This window comes from Mastacembelus armatus, chromosome 12 (assembly GCF_900324485.2).
Source record: "Mastacembelus armatus chromosome 12, fMasArm1.2, whole genome shotgun sequence".
Taxonomy (NCBI): domain Eukaryota; kingdom Metazoa; phylum Chordata; class Actinopteri; order Synbranchiformes; family Mastacembelidae; genus Mastacembelus; species Mastacembelus armatus.
In genome coordinates, this window is record NC_046644.1 from 10,605,036 (window position 1) to 10,624,223 (window position 19,188).

The 19,188-nt window shown below is 41.3% G+C and overlaps 2 protein-coding genes across 5 annotated transcripts in view; both read right to left on the bottom strand.

The window, feature by feature from the left end:
* The window catches only part of sardh (sarcosine dehydrogenase), a 30,644-nt gene extending 22,284 nt beyond the window's left edge, over nt 1-8,360 (bottom strand). The window contains exons 1-9 of one of the 3 annotated variants that reach the window (XM_026297395.2): nt 8,192-8,335; nt 7,425-7,542; nt 6,988-7,177; nt 6,691-6,827; nt 5,346-5,524; nt 4,117-4,296; nt 3,776-3,899; nt 3,590-3,690; nt 1,745-1,849 (exon numbers count right to left, since the gene is read on the bottom strand). In XM_026297395.2, the coding sequence (XP_026153180.1) occupies nt 1,745-1,849; nt 3,590-3,690; nt 3,776-3,899; nt 4,117-4,296; nt 5,346-5,524; nt 6,691-6,827; nt 6,988-7,172 (1,011 nt within the window). In that variant the 5' untranslated portion in view covers nt 7,173-7,177; nt 7,425-7,542; nt 8,192-8,335. Of the gene's footprint in view, nt 1-1,744; nt 1,850-3,589; nt 3,691-3,775; nt 3,900-4,116; nt 4,297-5,345; nt 5,525-6,690; nt 6,828-6,987; nt 7,178-7,424; nt 7,543-8,087 lie in introns of all 3 variants that reach the window. The other 2 variants (XM_026297397.2, XM_026297396.2) reach the window with 2 other exon arrangements.
* Nucleotides 8,361-9,949: 1,589 nt separating this feature from the next.
* On the bottom strand, nt 9,950-18,160 carry cercam (cerebral endothelial cell adhesion molecule). 2 transcript variants are annotated; one of them, XM_026298250.1, is made up of 12 exons: nt 17,769-18,160; nt 16,795-16,905; nt 16,025-16,142; nt 15,687-15,821; nt 15,392-15,596; nt 15,112-15,231; nt 14,827-14,903; nt 14,573-14,679; nt 14,131-14,263; nt 13,880-14,007; nt 13,093-13,296; nt 9,950-11,872 (listed from the first exon to the last, which is right to left on the bottom strand). In XM_026298250.1, exons 1-12 carry the CDS (start codon nt 17,969-17,971, stop codon nt 11,638-11,640), a joined length of 1,776 nt encoding a protein of 591 aa, XP_026154035.1. In that variant the 5' UTR covers nt 17,972-18,160; the 3' UTR covers nt 9,950-11,637. The 2 variants fall into 2 exon arrangements, with proteins under 2 accessions (XP_026154035.1, XP_026154036.1); XM_026298251.1 differs by having other exon boundaries at nt 17,665-17,800.
* Nucleotides 18,161-19,188: the final 1,028 nt, after the last annotated feature.

The window sequence follows — 19,188 nt, forward strand, 5'->3', positions numbered from 1 at the left end:
TACCCAAATCTGGCTGACCCAGGGTGCTTAAAATTGTAAAATTCAAAAACAGCTTCTGCTCTGTGCAGTGATTTTAATCAAACTCGTCCTATATCCTGGCACTGCTGACTGCTGGTCACTGCTCCTCTCAAACTTGACTCTTCTCCATCCTGTCTCCCCAGTGTTGAAATGCAGTTCCCCACTTCCTAAAAGAGGAGTCATTTTGCTGATTACTTTTTTTTTTTTTTTTTTTGAGTCAGTGCATTTACAGGATTAACTTACCACAAAATGTTAAATAGGAGTGTTTAAGTCCGATGTCTTCAGCTAGGCACAAGAGCGAAGGGCACACAAAACAAATTCTTGTGGCAATACAATCAGCATCAGCGGTGACATTTCTAATTTCGATTAAGAATTGAATGTCACATGGATGTGTGAGCTGACGCAAACTGCTTTTCAGGCGAACAAAGAATTCTGCGATATTTCCGAGCGCTGACACTCGGCTGGAGTGTCTGATTAGCAGAGCTCTTTGTCCTACACACCACACTTCTCCCAAGCCATTGATCCTTCTCATCTTCACTCACCAGGCATTTTCCCTGTTTTTCTACTAATGCTTCTTTCTGTATCTCCTCTTTCTACCTCCGTCCGCCTCAAGACATCAAAGCAACACTCAGCTGCAGAATGAGGACAAAAGAAGCAGCTTCTGCACAAAGAAAAGCTCTAAAATGAAAAACAGTCTTTAGACAGGCAGGAAGCCAGATGGAAGAGAGACAAAGTCATGATGTCACTGACAGAGAAGAAGATATTATCAGTGCCCCACAAAATGTGTGTGTCACGGATTACAATGCACCGTAAGAGAGCAAAGTTAAAAGAATAAATGGAATAAATCAAACAAGAACGCATGATACATCCCTGAGAGAAAGAACACTTCCCTTAAGACCAAGACCGTCTTGTCGAATCAAAGGTTTTTTGTTTTGTTTTTTTCCAAAGATCCATCTGCAAAGTCAGCCGTCCCTTTAAAGAGTTGGTCTGGGAATAAAAGAATTCCCTGTACGATAAGCATTTACATAATTTCTCAGCCTTTTTGAATTTCAGTCATTTGATTTTAATGTTCCAATAAAAACAATTACACAAGCTAAAAGAAAAGAAGTTTGCCAAACAGTCATGGGGGTCATTAAAATAAATGGTATTTAATCTGGTCATCAATCTATCATATTAGGCTGCTAACTGTCATTTTTACATGGCTTTAGGGCTTATTACCAAAAATACGTAACATGGTAATCCTCACAGATCCTGGCAGAACTGCAGCCAAAGCCAAGCTAGATGTTTCCTCTTATTTCCAATCTTTGTGCCAAATTAGACTAACTGTCTCCTGGCTACAGACATACCAAAATTCCCTTCCAGCCCTGGGTAAGGAAGGATAGATTTGAACACACGACTTTAACTTGATTTGATTTAACTTGATTTCAGTTTGACCTCCAAGCTAATAGGGTGGCAAGTAATGAAAACAAGGGGAAAGAAAAGCAGACAGAATCAGAGATGAGGCCAAACTGACAGAGGAAGAGATGTATATGAAGAGGATTAAGGTTTATTCAGTTACTCAACTCTATTTGATTATGTCAACTTATTATTATGTCAAACAAAAGCGACATTGTACAGTCCAGCACAAAAAAATGAGGTGAGGTTCAAAAAAAAAAAAAAACCTCTTCTACTCAGTGCGACTGCCAGAGACTGAGCTGGTTAATCATTAGATAACTTTTAAACTTACCTCTTCCCAGAAGATGGGATTGTGTTCATAACCACCCACAGAGAGGGCATCACCTTGGAGGCGCAGGTACACCGATGCATCATGGTCCCTGACATTTGGCATGTTCTGCAAAGAGTGAAGATTAAAGTGGAAAGATAAAAGGCTATACCACCAAATAATAACTTAAATTGTTCATTTTATCTCAATCAGCTGAAACAAAAATGTTCTGTATTAAAAAGGTCATTTTCCTTTAAGTCCCCTCAGATTCTCACATGGTATTCACTGTTGATTTGGCACGTTACTCAGTGGCAGTGTATAGAAGTGGGCATACAGTACAATGTGAGACGCAGCAACCATAAAAATCCTTAAAGCACTAGTGGCACATACTATGACATACCTTAACAAACCATAGCGGTTTTTTTTCTGCATCATATGGCAGCAGGAGACAAACCATGAAATCATCTTTCAAAACACGCCAAAGGGAAGCATCCATCCCTGTGTGTCCCAGTAAATGTTCTTTCAAGTATCTAATGTATAGTTAGACTTCAACGTTGCATCCTTTGTATTCATTCTGTCATTCATTCTCTGGGTACAAAACCCAAACCACAGCTAAACAAGCTGACATTTGGAAAGCAGCTCTATTCAAACCGTTCTTTTTTTTTTTTTTTCCCCCACTCTCTGCTGAGCACATTAATTCTGTTAACTCCATGAGATCAATGCAGAGCACTGCAACACACTCCATCCTTCATGTTCTCACACAGATGAAAACAAACGCTGCTAAAAATCAGCAGGTCTGGTATCTTTTCATTTAAACCCACCACAGCCTTCCAGGACAAAAACACATTTTTTCACACCTAGCAATCAGCATGAGATGTTTGACCTGACAAGTCACACATCCTGGTGGGAACAGATTTCCTGATGCCATCCAAACGTGTGACTGTATCATTGTGTGTGCGTGTGCGTGTGTGTGTGTGTGTGTGTGTGTGTGTGTGTGTGTGTGTGCGTGTGTGTGTGTGCGTGTGTGTGTGTGTGTGTGGGCTAAATTATGTGTACATGATATAGCAGTTACTTAAGCTGCTCTTAAACTGCACAACACTAAGAAGCTCTAACAGCCAGTCCATCCTCTAGAGGATGAGCAGAGTTAAGCAAGTGTACACTAACTAAACCTAACACACACACACAACACTCACAATCTCAGTTATGGTGGCTCCTGTACACAAGCCATGTAATGCATGTGGGATATCTGCATCTACAGGTCTGCAACGTCCCTCAAAAATACACATTAATTATATTAATGCATACAAAAAGAAACAATATTCCTCTTCTCCGCATACATGCACACAGCCTCAGTCCAACACACCCTAACAGACTGGACTAACAGAGGCTGAATCTGTGTGGTCACAGTGCCCCCTGTTGCTCACATAAACTTTATACCGACAGATGAAGGAATTTTTGAATGGCAAATTACATGAACAGTATAATTTAAATTACAGTAATAGAGTTTATGAGGGCGCCATTAAAATTATGCAAATTAGCCATCGTAATGAAATATAACTTCAACAGTTGTCACAAGGTAATACTGGCATTGTACATTACACGCACAGCTGAACATCTGAAATGCTATACACTAATGAAAACACCACGCTGCTTAATGCATTCATAATTATAAAAAATAATGTTTAGTCAGGTCTCATTTTGAAAAAAAAATAGCATTATTAATATAATACAAGCTCTAAGATTATAATGCAAACTTAGAAGAAGTTCAAGGTATAGCTTTGCAGCACATGGTTGGATGTATTTTTAGTATAATGCTGCATATCTGTAAACACATCCATGCTGTTCAGATATGACAGATGGAATTTGTACCTGTATGCCTTCAATTCTCTGTGTCACCACATAGGCATGATGCATAGCGATGAGAGGAACCTTGACTCCAGCCATTTCTCCAAGCTTGGGGGCCCAAACACCTGCACAGAACAGAGAACATAGTCATGAACCTGAATTCTGGACAAAAGCTATTTGGACAAAGAGCTGAACTTGTCTGAATTTCACCTGCACAGTTCACCACACAGGGTGTCTCAATGGTCCCATGAGGGGTCTTGACTGCCTTCACCCTCTTCACCCCGAGATCATCTGTCTGCACTTTAATACCAGTCACAGGGCAGTTCTCGATCACCTGTTATACATGTAAACATTAATTATTGATTCAGGTGTTGAATTTACACTGTACTGTGTTATGGCAAAAAATTCAATATGCTAGGACTTTCAGAGTGTAATCCATCTTTATCTGGTTAGCTAGACTGAAAATACAAACATATACATTCCCTACAACAAATGATGTATATTGACGGTCTAGTAAGAATTCAAGCCTTTAGCAGTACTGCACACATTACCACGGCTCCCCTGGCGGAGGCAGCTCTGGTCAGAGTAGTACAGGTGCCTGCTGGATCCATGGTGCCATCTTTTGGTACATACAGAGTTCCATACAGGTCATCAATATTCATCAGAGGATACAGGTCCTTGGTCTCCGCGGGCGACAGGACGTGGGACTCAATACCGTAAACTTTACCCAGCTAGAATAAAAGGATTATGACATGTTTTAGTGGTTGTGAACAGGGCAAGGTGGCATCATTTCCAACATGAACATCTGCTGCAGCGCTTTAGAGTCAAACCTTTGAAGCTAATAAAATCATTTTTTTCTGTTCTGGTTTTGAAGGTTTGTTGTTCTAAGCATTTTCACTGCTTTTTTGTGAGTGAAAAACAGTTTTACATAGTGAATTGGTTGATTGAAAAGTATTTCATACCTCACATAATCAAGCAAACTGTCTTTTCACCTCATGTGCCAAATCCTCGCCTTGAGCAATTAGAAACCCAAACATCAACTTCACAACATTAGTTGAAAATCTGTTTCTCTCCATCAACATGCAGTTACTAAAAACCTGTTACTTTACTCTCCAAGGGAGCCTGTGATTGGCACACACATTCAAATACTGTACTTTCTTAATTGTGATAACAGAAATCATCAATATGTTTACATGTACACACATAAAAAAGCATGTTTGAAAATGCAAAGCAGTAACCTAACATTAAAATTGTGTTTAGGTCAGTAATCAGATTTATGTCGTTGGAATCATGGCTCTTTGTGGAGCATTTGGAGTTACAGCGAACAGGTTACAGCTTTTGTGGAAACACACTTATTTAGATTTCTAGAAACAAAATGTTTTTAATATTAAACATTTTTAGTACAGATCTTTCCTTTCATGCCACCTAACTGATGTAACCATAATACTTTCTCTGACTGAAGTCTTTGATGTTGTTGGAAAAAAAAAAAAAAAATCATGTTTCAAGTGCACCTGTTGGCGTTTGCAGCCACCTACACTTCAGTGGATGCAGTGACACATGTTGCTATGGAAACCATTTAAAGCCTGAATCTTACACCAGTGATTTACATATTTAAATATCGTTTGCTCAATGCAAGAGCAGCGTTTCATCATATTGAAAAAAAAAAAAAAACTGGACTAACAGTGACTGGTACCAGTTTACTAGCACTAAGAAAATTTTGAGCCCGATGATAATCCTTCACCTAACCATGCATCGCTCCTTTCCTCATCTCTATTCTTACCGACATAAGGCGCTTGTACTCATCCAGTCTCTGCTTGTTGGAGGCAATGAAGAGTCCTCCATTCTGGATCCAGCCTGTGTGGAGACCCGTCTCCTCTTCCAGGTCTTTGCTGATCACATTCCTGGTATGGGCCAACAGCTCCACCTCGACATCACTGGGGCGCAGCTGCCACAGTAGCCCTGGAGGACAGACAGATGCTGTCAGCAGATGTACAAGTGAAAGTAGAGCACATGTGTATGTGAACACACAACACACAATTAGAAGGTTTTTAGCTACAGAAACCTCAAGCTGCAGCCCAGGCATGTTTTATGTGGGCTATTAATGTAGAATAAAAACAAATTACATTTAAAATAGTAAGAACATTTGTTGGTCAATATTACAGCATCAGTCACACTGCTACTTATACCTACACATGTAGGACAAACAAAGTAACCTTTAGCATTGGTTGCACTGGGGTGCCTAACTTGTTTTATTTAAGTGCACCAGCACAACATTTAAGTGCACCTCAAGTTTTTTCGCAGCTCCCTTAACATCACAGTTATACATTACCCATTGTTATGTAAATCATTGCAAACAGAAGTAATGGTGCATAAACATAAACAGCATAAACATGAAACTGAAAAATAGAAATTAGTTTAAAACTAAACTTAAAGTGAAGAAGTGCCAATATTTAAAGTGCTTGACGAAATGAAAATGATCACACGCTCCTCCATGGTAATGTGCTCCCATTAATCATAAATGCCATGTATGAGTCATTGACGACTTCAACAGATGTCTTGTTTTGCGGTGTCTGCAGTCACCCCAACGATTTGATGCAGAGCTGCTTTTTTGCATATTGCATAGAAAATTGAATTTAATTGTCATCTCTGCCTTCTTACTACTGCTGTTTGCTGCTGCCTGGTGCAGAAATGCTGTGAGAAGAGGAGCTGAGGTGTCCACACAATTATCAGGACATAAGACTTCGTTGACATGTTGAATTTTTTTAGTGTCTCACTGTGGACTGTCAATGTGCCGACAGCAAACAGTGTTTCCAGCAAACCTGGCCACATTCTTTACAGTATATGTGATGCATTGCATTGCTGATTTTGCCGTACCTCAACCGAGTTAACTGTGTGAATCCTACTTTGTTCCTCCTGAGCTAAGTTTTGAAGAAGCTAAGTCTCGATTTCGAACTCACATTTGTTTTATCGAAACGTAGCGATCAGAGCCAATTAAAGATGAAGACCAGCCCCTACTGTGGTTGATTTGCTCTGACTTGCTCTGCTCTGTGAAGTGTTAGGTGTACCAGTGTGACCAAGCAAAACAAATTAGTAGCATGCAACAGGTTTTTGGTTGCATTTGTTACCTGCAGTGTGCCAGGTGGTGCCAGCAGTCAGTCTGTCTCTCTCCAGCAGAACTACATTGGTCAGCCCCATTTTAGCCAGGTGGTAGATGGTCTGACAGCCCAGACTGCCACCTCCGATCACCACCACATCTGCTGACCTGAGACAGGCAGCAGATAATGACAGGTGAGCGGAGGAAATGACTTTTAAATGGGGATAACGACAACAGCAATTAAAACTTGTATCAGTGGTCAAATCTAAAAGAAAAACACAAAGAACACATGATGCACTCAACACTCTCCCTCATCCATTAAACCAACCTGGGTAAAGGCTTAGTGGGTCCAGTGGAGGCTCCATCATCCTGTTTGAGGGTCTTCTCATAAGGAACACTTTTTTCCTTGGTGGGCTCTGAGCTGTAGGACCGAGCATAGGTCCGGCACAAGGGAGAGAGAGGTGGCCGCACTGCTGACACCACCCGCCGAAAAGCGCTCCCTAGAAAGGCCATGGCCCCTGGGGACAGTCACATGACACACAGGGATGTGGGAAGGTCAAATACAATGCAACTAGTTTCAAAACTAATTACAAAAACATTTTTCTAAATGACATGACACATTTCCTGACTTTCCTTTTGAGGATTAATAAAATGATCTCATGTGTATGTTATGTGAGAAGACAGGTATCACTGATATCCAAAATGTGTGAACCACTATGGTAAAACAGAGGATTTACTATACAAGTCATGTATGTAAAAACTTGCCTCAAGTAGGATCCTACAACCAAATCTGCAGCTGGCTGCAAAAACGGAAGTGAAGGCAAAGATCGTCTATACAGACCGAGGTTCGGAGTGTTATCACTAAAAGGATGAGTCGACAGCTCTAAAATCACACAGATCAATGAAAGGATATGAGACGTGATACTGACAGTCACAGTCGTGGCTGCAGGAGCTGAACAACAGCACTGGACTTTAAACCTCTACGCTCAGTCGCTCATTGTTGTTTGGCCCTGTTGTTCAAACAAATGTGTCCGTGTGTACTTTGCGACCACTGGGTTTTCGTTTGGAAATGAGAAAAACGTACTGACTGTACACGCGCCAGGTAACGTGCCAAAAAAGTAAAGTACGACTTCCGGGTCGCAACAAAAACTCAAAATAGCAAAACTGCGGCCGAAATTAAATTCTGTAATTCCATTTACATCATCAAAACAAACAAACATAAAAAACGACAAACGACAACAACAAACTTCACATGCCGTTACATGCGACGGCTGTCGCCACACGTCGCCTGGCCGTGCGCGTCCTCGCTGAAAGTTTTCATGGCGTGTTTGCAAACGGGCTTTCCCTTGTAAAGAAAACAGCACAATAACATCCGTGGCGTGGACGGAAAGGCAAAACAAAACAGCCCGAGAAGCTTTTCACACTAACGTGGCAAAGACAGGTGCCTCCCCCAGCGTCGTACGCAAGAGCAGCGTTTTCACACGCTCACACTGGACCACAGCAGTTCGCCTCCCACGTGCACACTTACGCACCGTCCCACGCACACTCGATGCAAGATCTCAAAACAGTTTGCAGGAAGAAGAGATCGGCTTTCACGGGAAATCTGCCGACTGGATCTATGACCAGAAAACGGTCTAAGCAGAACCAGTTCTGCGGCTGTGGTCGCTGCTTTAATCCCTCCCCATCCAGTCCGGTCGGTCTCCAAAGGTTGATACGGAGAGGGTGGACCTACCCTGGAATTAGGCCAGTGAAGTTCAACTGCAAATTACAAAACCCGTCAAACCTTTAACACGTTTGTGTCTCTGTCTTCTAATTTATTAAACTCTGCAGAAAACAACTAAAACCAATAACACAATAAGGTGTAAGCACTGAACGATGACAGAAACAGTGCATGCTGCTTGAGCTGCATTAGTTCAGTTATAGATTTGCTGCATGTGGCTGTCACATTGATTCTGTCAGCGTGGTGATTTTATACAGTGAGAAAACGTTTTTAAAAATACTACTAAGTAACTCAAAATGTTTAAACATTATGCTCTGTAAGCAGTTTGTCTAGATACCAAGTGTATCTCATGAATCCACACCTCCAAAAAAGCAGCCAATAAGGTGCTGAGTCTGGATTCCTCCTCTGTCAGGCTCTTTCCAGCTCACACAGCTTAGAGCAGGTCAGGAGCTGCAGCTAAATCACACTTTTATGTATCTGTGTTCTGCTGTACATCTGGCAGAGTGATCTACAGTGCTGTGCTTATACAGAATCACAAGCCCCTCACTTCAAAAGTGAATGACGTTAAATGTCAATGTTTTAACTTTAAAGTCTTATTGATCGTGCAGTGAAATATTGGCACAGTGACGTTCCAAACTGCACACACCGTGTTCACTCAGCAGTTTTTTAAATGCATAAACCACTTCCTCTGTAAGAATATTAACTCCATCGCACTGCCAGCATGAAAATATAAAGGGCTGTGGTCTTTTGACCTTTGATATTTCAGCTGGTCGTCAAACTGCCACTGGCACATACAGTGACTGAATGAGATAACATGATGACCAATGGGCTAACTTATACATGTTAGAAATAACAGCAGCATCACACATCCATCATCTCAACATTTTATGATCTTATCTATATTATTTTTAATCAGGAACTATTTTACTTAAGCCATTGTTGATCATATATCAGTGGTTATGGCACAATAACCCTAATCACAAGACTTTTTGACTAATAACTTATGAAACACGAGGTGTGAAGCAGCAGCAGTAGATCCCAGCACTCACACATTTTCTTCAGGAATTACAGATTTGTCTGGTCAGTTTATATTATGTAACCACTCTAATACCTGTTTGCTGGATATGTGCTCACTTTGAGCCTTGAGTGTGCATCAAGAGTGTATTAAAGATGAGACCAAACTGAGTCAACATGCACTATTTGTCAAAATCGCCTGTTCTGGGATATAAATATAAATACAGGTGGAAAACCTCCAGGTTTGGGAGCCACTGCTCAGAAAATAAGGGCAAATATAAGGTAAAATGATGGACACTAGTATTTGCGCTGAAGCTAGCTCGCTCTGCCACACCCACTTCTTTGGGCTTTAGAAGATGGTGGCTATTCCACGCAAAATGATTATATCCCTTGTGTCTGTGCAACATCTGGTAACAGTTATTCCTCTCTGCAATGATGCAGAAAAGACACAACACACATACAAAGGGTGAAAACAATGTAAAAACATTTTTATTTTATTATCATTTCAAACGTTTTCTTTACAACTATCCTAACATCTTGTTTTATAACACCTGCATATAAATTTATTGCATTTAGAGAGAGACTGGGGACATTAAAGTCACTGCACGATCTCGTGTTTTGCGTCTCATCTCTCAACCACATCAAGAAAGGTTCAACAAATAAATTATGACATACGCAACACAATGGCAATAGAAAGATGAAAGGAAAATCAGACCATCAAAAAATGCTTATGAAAACAGATTGTCATATTGGTATAGCATTACATCAGCTACATTCATTGCAACTCTATTTTTAAAAAGTGTTAACACCTTACTAGAATAAAAAAAAATTAAGCCCAGTGATGCTACAAAAACGTTACTGAAGGCTGTGTTTTCATGTTACCTTATTAATATTTCCACAACATGTGTGGTCTTTATGCTTCTTTTAAACACAAGATGTAACACAGATCGTTATTTGGCACTCTACTAAAAAGTAGCAGCACAGAAAACTGAAGTTTAACACCCGATGAAGCCAAATCCCAGTTAGTGCCAACATGTGGCGCTCATATCTCGACGAGCAAATACTTGGCTAAATACACTTGACAAAGTTTGTTTGATCATTTCAGTGAATAATGGTCCAAATGGTACACATATGTGACAGACTGACAAAACATTAGCACTTTCCACTGACTTGTTGAATTACAGTGCATCATAATGCCAAGACGGTGTGCTGTCAGTTCAAGCAGCCTGAAACCTCATACAGGCATTTTGTTTCCAATTAGTGTTGATCAGTTTTTCATAACATGAAAGCTTTTTAAGGGTTTGACAAAGTTAAGCAGAATATACTTTACAGTAATGTCAGGTTTATCTTTGGTATATTATGGTCTTAATTGGAATATAATGGCATCCACATTTTAATTGTTCTCATTTAAAAGAATATTAAAACACAGCCACAAAAACAGAAGTTGCCCCAATGTTACATCCATCTATCAATGAATTAATATTAAAAAGAAAATGAAACTTGATTTGCTCAGAAGGAAACATTCAATGTGTTAGATTCAGTAAGAAAAACTTCCTAAATATATAACCTGGTAGCAAATAAACAGTCCTTAATAAACATGAAGATCAACTGTGAAACTGCAGCCAAGAGAAAAATAGGGTTTCTGTCATAGTTTCATAATGTAACAGTTCTGATGCACAAATGGAGAAACGTGTAGATAAATGGAGCAGTTCTGAAGAGAAATAATGGCAATCACAGTATCAGACATTTGTCTAGATTTGCCAAGAGTTGTGAGCAGTGCAGCTACTGGAGCCTCAGTTTGTGATTAACGGATTAACAAAAGTCCCTGTAAAGCCTCCTCTCCAGTTTCCCCTTGGCATCATAAACATGGAATCAAACCACACACCCTCACAAGCATACATTCAAACAAAAATGATCTCGGCATCAACCACACAAACTCTATGGAATCATAATATTAGAAATGTCTGAATAAAAGTATAAAAAAATGTTAAGACTTGATTGTCGAGCAAGTTGAAGCACCTGAACTGCTGAATGTGCACAAGTATGAAAGCACCCATGGTTTCACGTCTTTACAAACAGCCTTTTCAAACATGCTTTGAAAAACAAAATGACACTGAGCACGTCAGCGGTGTGACACTGCGTGGACTGAAATGAAGTCTGAGAGCACTTCTCATCTTAGCATCTGTCTCTTTCACCTTGTGGCCTTTTTACCTGCAGGTTGTCCACAGTTATGTCTGCTCAGCACTAAAGTTCATCCCTGTAGGCAGCTGACAGCATCTCGGGCGGCGGCGCTGCCCCTTTCAGGGTCTTGTGGGAACCCCTCCAATCGGTGCGTACCGAGTCATTGTCCCACAGAGTGGAAATCTCTGTGTCACTCACCCACTGGGGATCGCCGGCGTAATGACACGGCTGGACCAGGAGGGGGTGTGCACTGAAGGCTTGTAGGTTTCTGTTGGGGAAATGGGACTTGTATTCCTCACTGCAGAGAAAAAAACAGTAGATTTTATAGATTTTATTCATTTCAGACTTTTAAACATATTTAGTATGTCACAGTAAAAGAAAGTAACTCCTAAAATTAGTGTGCTACTACAGCTTTCGTGCAATTCTGCATTCATTATTAATACCACTCATTATTTTTGATTTTTTGATTTTTTTTTTGGTAATACACTGATCTGCCAGGAGATGGAGACAGAGGCTGATTTTCCAAAGACAGCTACTCTAAGCATGACCAGTATGTGGTGTGCAGTCACTGTGCGTTCTTAGCGGAGCAGTCAAGCATATCGAATCAGAATCACAGAGGTGAGAGAGCAACAGAGGGAGAACAGACAGAGTGGGCTGGCTTTAAGCCAGGTTTCCACACATAACAGACACTGCCAAGCAGTCTGGTCCATTTCATCTCTTACAGACAGCACTTCATATGTGTCTCATTTATGCAACTACATCATCACTGTGGAATGACGAGAAAAGTTGGCTGGTTAGGGCCAATGTCAGGAATATTATGGTTCGAAATGAAGCCAGGGTTACAAACACACTCAACAGGTAGAGCAACCACACTAGCAGTTGTAGTTATAGATATAAGGTTTAAGTTATAGATACACTTAAGATAATAACGTCACAAAATTAAATGTTAATTTTAACCAAAGTGATTAAAATTCAGCTTGAACATGAATATGCATACTAAATTTCATGCCAATCCATACAATAGTTTTTGTTTTCATAAAGAAAGCAAACCCCACGGTGGCGTCATAGGCACAGATAAAAACTAGCTCATTACAAATGAACTCCCTCAGGCTTTTTAAGTCTACGTGGCAAAAAAAAAAAAAAAGTGGCACTCCACTGGCATATCCCAGAAAAACATGCTGCCATAAAACCTGTACCTTATAAATAGAAACAGAATGATTACACATCTATTTTGAAACTCAGCTTGAGATGCACTGACCAAACTGACCACACATGTCACTATTGCTCTTTAATCTATAACTCCAGAAATATATATATATATATATTATATATATAGCACCTATAAATTTAGGCAACTATAGGGAAAATGTTTTCAGCAATTATGAGGTTTGCTTTAGTTTTGTACTTTTAGGAGCAGAGGGAGGTTGTGGAGTGTTGAAAGAGGAGCTTTATCACAGAATCAGTGAAGATGAATATGATGGTAAGAAACAACTATGAGTGAGTTGGCGTGATACGTACTTGGGATGTTTGTCATACATGATGGGGAGGAATTCATCAACAGGTAGCATCTTGGAGATTGGCTCAGCGTTGAGCAGTTTTTGAGCTCCTTGCAGGGAGATGGCATAGGACAGAGTCCAATACGAGTAGTCGGCCACCACCAAGTTACGAACGTTCTCCACTGGCTCCTCGTTCCCCGGATTCACCTGCTTCCTTCCTAAGTATCTGTAGCACCATATGCCAGAGTGGAAAAGGGGGTCAGATGAGGACAAAAACAAGAATGCAGAAGAAAATAAGCAAAAACATCTGAGTTCTGAAGTCTGCTGCACTTTTACTGTTCTTCGCTGCCAAACATGCTGGAAACGGTTTTTGCAGCATTTGTTCTGCATTTTGTGTTAAAGCATTTTTAGTGATGGAAACAACAACACACATTACAATAGGATGGCACTAATCTCATCTTCCTGCTGATAGATGCATTTGAAATTCTTTCACGTTGTGCCTCATAGTTTGTCTGCTCTTCTTTACAAGATTTCAATTAAAACCACATGCTTCAAAACATGAATCTGACATACAAATACACATCTGCATTTGTATACAGACAAGCAGGAAGGAATATTTCCCCCCCGAGACCAGTCAGTGCTGTTTAAATACGCTATTAGTGAAATGGGCTGCTTTCCTGGATGTATGTCTCTCATCAGATTCTTGCACTGATTCCTACATACCTTATCTTAAACTAGCTGCACTAACTCTCACCCTTAGCCTAACCCAATTAAAACAGAAGCCACAGGGGGAAGAAAAAAGTCTTTACATCATGTCCCAATCCAGCTGCATCTGCTCCACCTCCTCCATCAGTCTGAGGACTCGTCGTTTGAAGTTGGCCTGGAAACGGACGTCATCTTCAAAGATCAGCGCTTTGTCCAACTGCATGTCCACCATCTGAGGAAGAGAGGGAAAAGCTTTTGATTCAGAATGAGTAAAACTAAGCTGAACAAAATAATCACAGACTCTCCTGGCAATAAAGACCTTGATGTACAGTTAACTTTGCGTGTGTCCTCTCACCTCCTTCCAGATGTAGTAGTGGCTGAGGAAGCAGCCCACCTCTCCTTTTGTCAAGGTGCGTCCAGAGAAGGGGTCATAGTAGCCTGGCAGCAGGTCGACACCCAGGATCTTAATGTCACTACTGTTCAATGCACTGCACACACATACACAGGGATCATTATCCATATTTCCATAGACAACACACTGTCCTTGTTTCACAAAAAGACATTAGTGAGAGCTTTGTCTATCATTAGACTATCCTCCTCCATGTCAAACAGCAAAGTGAATCCCTCCAGTTGGATTCATTAATTGTGGTAAAAACAAGAATCATGAATTGATTTCTTTTTTTTCCTTCTCATCAGCTATTCTCTAATCTACATTTCTTCTCAGGAGCCACAATTTCTCTCTCTTTCTCAGGGAAACACTCAAAACACATCCGAGCGACTGTGAACACTGCACTTACTTTCCATCCACGGCGTCCACCACCTTGACGTCAATCTCCAGCTCATTCAGAGAGAACAACATCCGGTCTCGCCGGTCTGGACGGCGTCGCAGATTTATCAAATATATCTGAGAAGATATATCTGTCATTAATTTAACTTTTATTTCTTAAATGTCACAGTTGCCATGTATATAATTAACTCCCATCTGGTATTTACACAGCATTTTAATATATCTGATGACTGTGTCCCTAAAACACACTGCAGTGTCTCTCACCTCATCAAAGCCCATGAGGTCTCTCTGTTTGGGGAACATGTGGATGAAGCGAGATGGGTACATGGGAGGACCATCAACTTTTTGACAAACAGGGGACAAGGTAGAGATAAACACAAATTTAACCTACAGCAAAACAAACTAATGAAGATGCAGCTGCTGGGATGAGCATTAACAAAGGGATGCTGCTTGTTTCTTTCCATATATTTTTTAGTCTGTGTATCAGTTTGATATTTTACTCAGTTCATTGCATGGTATTAAGGATGAGTGAATCCAGTCTGTTCTTACTCATGGACTCAAGGTGCACGTGGACAAAGTTGAGGCGATCATCTTCCAAGGTGTGCTGAGGCTTGGCTGGGACGTTTAGGTAGCCGTAGCGCTCCTTGTTACACACGTACATCTGTATCTCTGAGCAGCCACAGGGATGAATCAGACAACAAATGAACAACTCTATAGGAAATGACTAATTAAGACACACATTCATTTACAGCAAAGAAATACCACCTTCTTACTTGTCTTTAAGTAAATGTGATTAAAAGGTCATAACTACAGACAAGCAGTACTCAACCTGAGGCCCGGCAGGAGAAAGCAAACACAATGATGTCATCATAGGGCCATGAGTACTCTTTGTGAGGAGGGTAGAAAGCCAGTTTCTTCATGCCCTTCTTCCTCAAATCCAGCAGCATGGTGGAGTGGACCATAGGCACCGGAAAGCAGCCCAGTCTGTGACGGTGACGAGTAGGGAAATACTCCGCTGTCCGACGATAATATCCCTAAAGAGGTGCACAGACAGATTTTCCTCACCCCTACCTTGCAGCAGATGACTGACCATCACCTAGTTTACACTCTGAAGTGTCGCTCACCTGCGGAGTGATACCGCACCAGTAGTTGGAGTAGGCTCCCTGAGAGTCCAGCATGGGAGCGATGACTGACTTGTTCTCTGCTATCAGCAGGTTGAGAGTGTCTGGATTGGTGAGGATATTGTCTGAATCGGCATACTGAAACAGAGACACAGAGGAGACAAAGGAAGAAGAGAAAACATCAGAGTGGTTGAATGTAGCATCTCACTGGAATGACTGCTGCTAAAACACCTTCTTGGTGGATATAACAACAGCAAAGTAGGAAAAGAAGGAACAATTGCCTCAGACAGGTCAAGGAAGCTACTGATTGGACTCACAAGAAAGATCATTTCACGACTTACCAGGATGTAGTCGGCCCAGCGTTTCCTGGCGAAGTTCAGCGCTGCCTGCTTCAGCTTCATCACATACTCATATCTGATGTTGGTCCAGTGCTTAGGACCAAGCTCTCCTGCATAGGACCTAAGACGGACACAGACAGCACAGATTATACTGGTATATTGTTGTAGTGCGTCACCCTTTTCTTAAATCCTTTAATTTACAACAAAAGGCTTTTTAAATGAATTTTTAATGCAGACTAAGAAATAAATACCAAGATACCAATAATTTAGGTAAATCTGTTTGGGAGGCTTCCTGAAATAAACTCTATAATCTAAAGACTGTTTATGTCTATCCACAGCTTAAAGTACACCAGGACTGTCACGTTAAAAAAAAAAAATCAGTGACTGTGAGCACATTAGTAGCATTCAGACTGTATAATTAACATTGGCACAAATAATTTCCACTAATGACATCGTCAGCTCAGACAGATGTCCACACAGAGAAATGGGTATGGACAGGCAGAGGCGTGCCACATCATTCCCAATTATGAAAAGCGAAAATGATTGCCATCTACAACTCTACCATGACTAATGGGCGAATTACAGACTTATAAAGGTGTGTTAATAAACTTCCTGGCTCACTCCAGTCTTCTCCAACATATCACAGCACATGAAGACGTGTCCTGGGTAAGATCTGCTTGGATTTTTACCTGGGCTACACAAACAGGAATCAATTTCTTTCAAGAGCACTATAGTGACAAAGTTAAGTACATTAATACTCTATTTGGACTTACGTGGGCTGGTCCATTGGTCTCCACTCAACATAATGGTAAAATTTCTGCATGACGGTAAGCCACTCTTTCAGTATGGCTGTGGTGTTATCTGAGTTGTGATCCGTGGCAGCCCTGAAGAGAAAAAAAAAAAAATCAGATGATGAATACAGATTTCCCAGACTCATAAAGATCAGTCAGGATGAACTGGCTTTGACTGCTGGTTATCTACATGGTTAATAGTGGAGAAATAACAGAACTCCACCAAATCTTTATGAGAAGCACAAATAATTACTACTCTTACCTCTGAGTGAGTGAGCAGCATGTTTCTTGTACAGTTTATCTTTAAACAGACTGATATGCTGCAGTTACCAGGTTATATTCTTCTGCTCTGCTTCTCTTTTGCCCTTTTTAGGCATTTTTGAAAAGACAAGTTGGCCATTAGTTAGTGAGGTGTGAAACCTCGTCACTCAGGATGGTAGTTTTCCATTTGAATCTCACTTCTACAGTCACATTTTACTTGGTGGAATGAAGGGGAACACAAAGATATAAACCCTAAGACAATAGTGTTTATAGCATGATTGATGCCTTCAACGTCTCCAGGTGTCACATAGAGACAAACAACCAGTCACAGTCACACCCAGTGGGAATTTAGAGTCACTGATTATTAGTATATGGGAAAAAAACCCACAGTTGGACCAGGGTTCAAACCCAGCAGCTTCCTACCCAGTAGGGGTAGCTGCTCGCTGTTTTTTGTTTTATTGAGGCCAGTTCTAAGAAAGTGTACAGAGCTGATCAGGATGTGGCAGTGAAAGGCAGCCTGCACTGGGAAAAACAGGGGAGGGGACGACGCTGCCGCTGCTGCTTTCACAAACTAATTTAAATGCCACTGACCTTTTCAACGGCTTCTATAGTCTGATAGAAAAGCAGAGCCCTGTACAGAACAGGCTACAGCCCAGCAGCGCATGCAGTCCACAGAGTCCATGCAGGAAACCCACCACACAGAGATGCGATCTTTGGGGTAGTCGAGTCTCTCCAGAGCTCCGAGGTAGTAGGGCAGGGAGTGAGCGGTGTTTCTGGCGATGATAGCGATAACCACAGTAGGAGACTGCATTTTGGACTCCTCTGGGTACTTTTCCTCCGCAAAGTAACCCTCTGCCTGGAAGACCACGGCCCCTAGAAGTAAAAAGCCCAGTAACATGGTGGAGGCTCCGGGTTAATCCAGCAGCACAGCACGTCGCCGCTGTACGCGTCAGCAGTCCAAGAAAAAAAAGGACTTTCCCAACTTTCCGACCCCCCTACTTAGTGTACGACCTGGCTAGTCTTTTTCCTAGAACAAATCCGGATCACACACAGCACAGCCCGCAGAGGGTTTCATTACAACTTCCGCTTTGACAGCGTAAACCAAAGACGAAGGCGTGATTGTCTGAAGACGGAGCCACAAATTAGGACGTTCAGCTGTCGGCATCCAGTGGAGAAACTCTGTCAGGGTTTGGGGGTCGTTAAAGTTACAGTTTCATAATAAATGGAAACTAAAACTGTAAAACAAAACAAAACAAAACTGTAAACATTTAAATCGCTTTGGGATCCACGTTAAGCCATTTGATTAGTTACAGCTATGACTCTGTGAAACATCCACATCCAGTGTTTTGTCTGGCAGCAGTTTGACAGATTCACCAGCAGAGGGAGGGTTTGGTCCAGGAGAAGGATCATATGAGCAGCTATGACTGAGGCCCCGGATCATAAGGAGGAAAACATAAAGGCCTTCCTGCACCTGCTTCAGAGAGGTTTTCACTTACTCTCACTTTTACTTTGAAAAGGTTCAATGCAACTTCTCAGTCCCTGCTTCTTAACATGCTGGATCAACCACCTGGAATATGAACATGCACGTAGTTAAATCTTCAGTCTTACTCTGGATGGAGAAAGAAACCTCTACAGAGAACAGAAAAAAGTAATATTGGGGGGAAAAACACATTTAAATACTATCTTTAAGGGAAATGATTTTTTATTAATGTCTAATGCTCAATTTGCTCAGCGCTCAAGTGAAAATCTAAAAGCTGAAGTGGGGGGTCGACAGGACAGGCTCTAAAAAAAGCAAAATACAAGAGTGGTGGGAACAGGAGGACGTGAATGGTGAAGAAAGAAGAAAAGAGCAGAGGCATAAATATGGGTGGAAAATAATAAGCAAAGTGGTATATAATGAATTTTGACTCTTTCGGCGGGCTCAGTGAATAAACGAAAGCAGTCATCGCTAACAATAGCAGCCCTGGGTTAAAGGCGTCATTTGTGTGGACAGGTCAGGGGGTTGAGGGTCAAATCTCTCCTATTCATGACACCCCAAGTGTTGCCACGCTCACACACAAACGCACACTCGGGCATACACAGATAGTGTATGTCAGGGGCACTTTCCCAGCGCTT

What these genes read in the sequence shown, in the direction of transcription:
- cercam (XM_026298250.1), bottom strand. Translation starts at nt 17,971, where the DNA reads ATGTTACTGGGCTTTTTACTTCTAGGGGCCGTGGTCTTCCAGGCAGAG. An exon ending in ACCTCATGGGCTTTGATGAG is followed by an intron (nt 14,680 to 14,826) that starts GTGAGAGACACT and finishes ATATCTTCTCAG; the next exon opens with ATATATTTGATAAATCTGCG. An exon ending in ATGTATGACAAACATCCCAA is followed by an intron (nt 11,873 to 13,092) that starts GTACGTATCACG and finishes TTTTCTCTGCAG; the next exon opens with TGAGGAATACAAGTCCCATT.